Source organism: Toxotes jaculatrix, chromosome 9, assembly GCF_017976425.1.
Source record: "Toxotes jaculatrix isolate fToxJac2 chromosome 9, fToxJac2.pri, whole genome shotgun sequence".
In the NCBI taxonomy this organism is placed as follows: domain Eukaryota; kingdom Metazoa; phylum Chordata; class Actinopteri; family Toxotidae; genus Toxotes; species Toxotes jaculatrix.
Window position 1 is genome coordinate 6060550 of NC_054402.1, and position 6000 is coordinate 6066549.

At 39.4% G+C, this 6000-nt stretch overlaps 1 protein-coding gene across 3 annotated transcripts in view; it reads left to right on the forward strand.

Annotated features, from left to right (window-relative positions):
- The window catches only part of robo1 (roundabout, axon guidance receptor, homolog 1 (Drosophila)), a 158276-nt gene extending 154170 nt beyond the window's left edge, over positions 1 to 4106 (forward strand). For all 3 annotated transcript variants that reach the window (XM_041046111.1, XM_041046109.1, XM_041046110.1), the window contains 3 exons: positions 2042 to 2317; positions 2419 to 2612; positions 2873 to 4106. In XM_041046111.1, coding sequence (XP_040902045.1) covers positions 2042 to 2317; positions 2419 to 2612; positions 2873 to 2887 — 485 coding nt within the window. In that variant the 3' untranslated portion in view covers positions 2888 to 4106. The remainder of the gene's footprint in view (positions 1 to 2041; positions 2318 to 2418; positions 2613 to 2872) is intronic.
- Positions 4107 to 6000: the final 1894 nt, after the last annotated feature.

Consider the following 6000-nt stretch of genomic DNA (forward strand, 5'->3'; position numbering starts at 1 on the left):
TACAACACACAGCCTACCAGCAGAAAGACACTTTTTCCTGTGGAAAGATCTTTTTTTTTAAATGTATTTATGTGTGGTTGTGTGCACACGCTCACTCTGCTGTGTACAGTATGTGCTGTCCCAGAGCTGGCTCTCCTCTTAGTGTCAGGTGTCCTTGAGTGTTGGAAGCACTTGACAGGGAGATTTAATATCCAGCTCACTAGAAGCCAGAAAATCCAACCACCCCCCCCAAACCTCGTCCTCTTGCCATCATCCTTATATCCTGGCGTCTTCCCCATCCGTTGCCCCTCTATTTGGAGTGATCTCCATTCCTCTCCACACTCTTCTCTTCTCCCTGCTCCCCTCTCCTCCGTCTTTGTTTGAGCAGTGAGGGGAGGGGGGCGGCACTGACAGCTCTGCAGCTTGGTCTGTCCATCAGTCCTCCTGCTGATTGCATTTGATCTCAATGGATTGTTTTTCATTTGGAGGTTATTGCCTCCCCCCCATCTCTCTTCCTAGCTTCACCCTACATACCCTCCCTCCGTGGTCTGGAGGACTGGTGCTGAGGTGATAGGTGAGAGAAGGTGATTTAATGAAATGTAAAGTAGGACAAAAGAAAGAAAACACTGATGTTTGCTACACACACACAGAATACATTGTAATGTGTATTTCGCTGTCTCTCTACCATTCCATTTACTCCATACTGAGACTAGTATCAGACACCATCACTGTAAGTACATAAAGAAAACATCAGATAAGGCAGCAGGAAAACAAGTGAACCAGCAAGGGAGGCAACCCCACTTCCCTACCCCTTACCCCTCTTTGACCTACTCATTTCACTCTTGTTTGCACAGTGGATGTGGAAACACCCAACTTATAGGTTCCCCTGATTCATATTGTGTTTGACTCTAATGCCTTTGTCTACCTCCTCCTCCTCTGTGAACTTAACCCTTCCCTGTCTCTTGATCTGTCGTGGCCTTGTCTGCCTAATTAACCACCAGGCTCTCCAATACACCCTCCTTGGCAAGCCCAGAGACACTTTACAGACTTGAGCTCTGTCCTCGATACTTCCTCATAAATCTAACTGGCACGCTGCTCCTCCCTTGTAGTGAGCTATATCTCACAGACTGTGGCATTGATCGGACTCTGACCGAGGTAGGACTCAGGAGGCAAGAGAGATATTAAAAAACTGCAGATGCTTCTCTGCTGTATGATATTGACTTGGCCCCCTTTTGTATTCAGGAGGAGTGGATGGAGGTGGAGGATAATCAGAAAAGTGTATTGAAGCTGCCTGAGTCCACCAACAAGACTCGCAAAGACATCACCTGCCCTATTAGCCTTTCATGTGGAAAAAAAAAACATTTTTAAAAAAGTAAAATAAAAGCTTTGATTATTCCAGCATTGTACAATCTTAAAAGTCTAAGGTATCCATTGGGATGCAAGGAAGGTGTAAGGAGTTGGCATTTGCTACATTTATTAACTTTCTAATCCTACGTGGATTATGTGTCTGGCCACTGACAAAACCATCTTTCAGGTCGGAAGCTGATTAGAAGATGAAAAGCCATCGATCGCAGGCGCACAAGGCTTTTGTCTCAGCATTTTGTTTAGATGGCTGTGTGATGTGTGTGAGGCCAGGCGGCCCACTGGCTAGCCTCATATGAATAATGGCTCAAGGACAAGCAGCACTGATTCATCAATGGGGGAAGTCGTGCAGGTCAGAGAGCCTGCTGCTGACCGTCACGCTCCCCTCTTCCTCTTCTCACTCAAATCTCATAACTCTCTGTCTAGATTCGGTCTGTCTAATGTCATCTGTTCTGTTTACTGTCTGTTTGGGGGAGATTCCGTTAAGCACAGCCATGTGTACAGATATGAGTGTATGTACACACACTGCAGCTGTGTTTGCGTATCACCTTGCAGGTGTGAGACAGCTGAATGACAGATGATACACACCGAAGTTTCAAGAGTACACAGATTCTTGTACTTCAGGCTTGTGCAATTATCTAAACCCTAGTTTTTGATGTTGGCGGTTAATGTGTTCTTACTTCCTGTGTTTATCCTTCAGATCTCCCACCTCCACCCATCCCACCTCCAGCGGTTCTTAAGTCCCCAACACATCCCTCCAAGGCAGCTCTGGAGGGCCGAGGAATAATCTCCCCTAAAGCAGGTGAGGGTCGAGACAAGAGAGGAGGAACAGGGGGCTATAAACCCAGAGAGGGGACAGACCCCAGAACCAGCTCATCTGAACGCAAAGACGCTCAGGAGAGACAAAAGACTGCTCATGGAGAGAAAGGGAATAGACATGAGGGTAACACCGCTAACAAGGCACGCCACCATGCAGGTACTACAACAAATACAATGTGAAGGAACCCTTCAATCCCATATGCAGTAGTTTTGATTAAGAGAGTCTCAGTTCCTAATACAATTCTTCTCTGTCCCTAGGTTCAGAGGACATTCTGCCCTATAGCCGACCACAGTTCCCTACAGTCAACAGCCCCCGAGACCCAAGCTCCTCTAGTTCTATGTCCTCTAGGGGCTCAGGAGGCCGGCGGAGAGGAGAAGGAGGCCGCAGGAACCCTGCAGACATGGGCCTCATCACCACGGGGGCCTTACAACCAGGAGACGAAGAGCTAGAGGTACAGACTGTTATCAAGAACACAGACTCTTAACAGATCTGAGTGTAGCACAAAGCTTTACAATTATGGTCCAACACTGATATTTAGAAGTTAAAAAAAAATACAATCTAATTGTGGTCTGCAGTTCCTTGTTACTTATCATCTGACATATGGATACTAATCTGCATAAAAAAAGCTAATATCAACTGATTTAGCAGTCTAGCTATAATTAACATAGTAAAGATGGGCGCTAACCAAAATGCTTGGTTTTTTTTATCCAGATGGTAGAAAGCTGAAGAACAGAGGAGACAAAGGAGGAACTGTCGTGATTTTTCCAAGAGTGGAGCACCATTGTTTCTCTTACAGTTTTAAATATCTCAGTATTTCACTATCATGTTGGCTGCCATCATACTGTACATCAGTAGTGTTTCTTTACATCTGGAAAACAGACCAATGTTTTTTTTCTAACTATTCATTTTTTATGTCCATTTGAAAAAACAAAAAAGAAAAAAAAGGAAAGTGTGTCTGAAGATAAAAGAATGGTGCATTCAAAACAAAATACGCAGTAGTATATTTATGTTTAATTCCAATGCAATATGGAGTGAAATCCTACTCCAGACATTGACATGACTTGGCTAGCCATGACAAGAACTTTGGCCCATACAGTCAGATGTTACTGTAATAAAATAGCTGCAAGCAGGGGTGGACTGTAAATATACGTGTACACATGATGTCCTCTTGTTTTACCCATTGTGGTACCTCAAATTTGTCTTCCTTGTTTTATTTTGCGAATTCTAATTTTATTATGCCAGTAAATATAAATATTATTTTATCATTTCCATTCATGTTGTAAATTGCAATATTATTTAGCTGCCCCAAGAAAGTGCCACTTTGGGATTTTTCTTTTTCTTTTCCTTTTCTTTAATTTTTTTTGTAATGCACTGTTATGTTTCGTGTTTGTTGTCAATGTTTGTTATTTGTTTTACTTTGGTTTTAAAAGCACAATCACTAAACTTTATTTTAAACCATTCTATCTATTAACCTTTTTGTCTTACTGGAGGAAAACAGGTATGACAAAAGAGTCTAGTTAATCCTGATGATGGTGATGTAGGTAAAGGTTGCTGTTTACGAAGGCTGTTCTTGAAAGGAGACTCCTTGCGTTGTGATTGTCTCCCTCTCCGGTTCTGATGCTAGCTCAAGTGATAAAACAGACAGTTAATGTGAGTCATAGCTGCAATGTAAATATCTTTTCGCATTGACCATAAACTCAGCTATTGCACATCGAAATGGTAATGTTGTCTACTAATGCACTTAAATGAATTTCAAATACAGGAAATAAGAGTGACTTCGGGAATCTGGAGAGGTTGTTATTGGACATGAAGGGTCTCTTTTCTTGAAAGACAGGGGTGTTGGATCCCTGTTTTTAAGGAGAAAGAATGCTGTTGTTTATTCATAGGACATCTGCAAACATTTGTTTCGTAAAGCAAAAAAAGTAAAAAGAACTAAAATTAAAAAAAAGAGGAATAAAAAGTTCAAACTATTCAAGTTCCCTTGGTCATTTGTCAACATTTCTGAAAGAATAAGGGAGTATTCTTTCAGATTTTTCTTCAAATCATCAAATGCCACACAAAAGCCACATGTAAAAGTGCATCATTCTGAGTATTTTTACCATCTCCGTATCCTGTCCTGCCAATCCCAAGCACATTAATTCCTAATGAAGACACAAATCTTTAACAAAAGGTTGATCAATATAAAGTTTCGATTTTAAGAAAGTAACTTTCCCTCACAGCCAAGCACTGGTCATTTTAGAAAAAATTATTAAAACATATGGTATTAAAATAGAGTATTTACAGGGGGAAATTGTCTGTTGTGGCTAGGGCTGGGTATCGAATTCAATACTTCCTGAGGTATATACTATCGGATATTGAAAAAAGTCATTTAGTTCGATACCAAATTTCGATACCTAATGGGTTAATCTAGTCAACATCAGTGAGCCAAAAAGCTTGCAGCATGTTTGACATGCCAAGATCAAATGTGCTGGTGATTGGCTGTGTCCAGTCATCCAGAAAAACACTAGTTTACACCACGCTCACAGAGCCAGGCTCTAGATCTTTTCCACATTTTGCACTGATTGCGGTCGGAAGAATACGCGTGACGCAACAGCTTTGTATGAGCTACTGAGCTCACGCTGTCGCGAAGCTGTCAGCTAGTGATGGCTGCTTGAGGCTTTGTTAAAGCTTCGACACCTGATTAAAAAAAAAGTCAAAAAAGTCAAAAAAAAAATTTGACTTTTTTGTCATAAAAAACGTCATAGTATAGTAAGGCGTCAAAATCGGCCAAAAAAAGTCAACTTTTTTTTTTCACTTTTTTGTCATAAAAAACGTCATAGTATAGTAAGGCGTCAAAATCGGACAAAAAAAGTCAAAATTTTTTTTGACCTCAAAATGTCATAAAAAACGTCATAGTATAGTAAGGCGTCAAAATCGGACAAAAAAAGTCAAAAAAAATTTTTTGACTTTTTTGTCATAAAAAACGTCATAGTATAGTAAGGCGTCAAAATCGGACAAAAAAAGTCAACATTTTTTTTTACCTCAAAATGTCATAAAAAACGTCATAGTATAGTAAGGCGTCAAAATCGGCCAAAAAAAGTCAACTTTTTTTTTTTCACTTTTATGTCATAAAAAACGTCATAGTATAGTAAGGCGTCAAAATCGGTCAAAAAAAGTCAAAAAAATGTTTTTTGACTTTTTTGTCATAAAAAACGTCATAGTATAGTAAGGCGTCAAAATCGGCCAAAAAAAGTCAAAATTTTTTTTGACCTCAAAATGTCATAAAAAACGTCATAGTATAGTAAGGCGTCAAAATTGGCCAAAAAAAGTCAACTTTTTTTTTTTCACTTTTTTGTCATAAAAAACGTCATAGTATAGTAAGGCGTCAAAATCGGCCAAAAAAAGTCAAAATTTTTTTTGACCTCAAAATGTCATAAAAAACGTCATAGTATAGTAAGGCGTCAAAATTGGCCAAAAAAAGTCAACTTTTTTTTTTTCACTTTTTTGTCATAAAAAACGTCATAGTATAGTAAGGCGTCAAAATCGGCCAAAAAAAGTCAAAATTTTTTTTGACCTCAAAATGTCATAAAAAACGTCATAGTATAGTAAGGCGTCAAAATCGGCCAAAAAAAGTCAACTTTTTTTTTTTCACTTTTTTGTCATAAAAAACGTCATAGTATAGTAAGGCGTCAAAATCGGACAAAAAAACTCACAACTTTTTTTGACCTCAAAATGTCATAAAAAACGTCATAGTATAGTAAGGCGTCAAAATTGGCCAAAAAAAGTCAACTTTTTTTTTTTCACTTTTTTGTCATAAAAAACGTCATAGTATAGTAAGGCGTCAAAATCGGCCAAAAAAA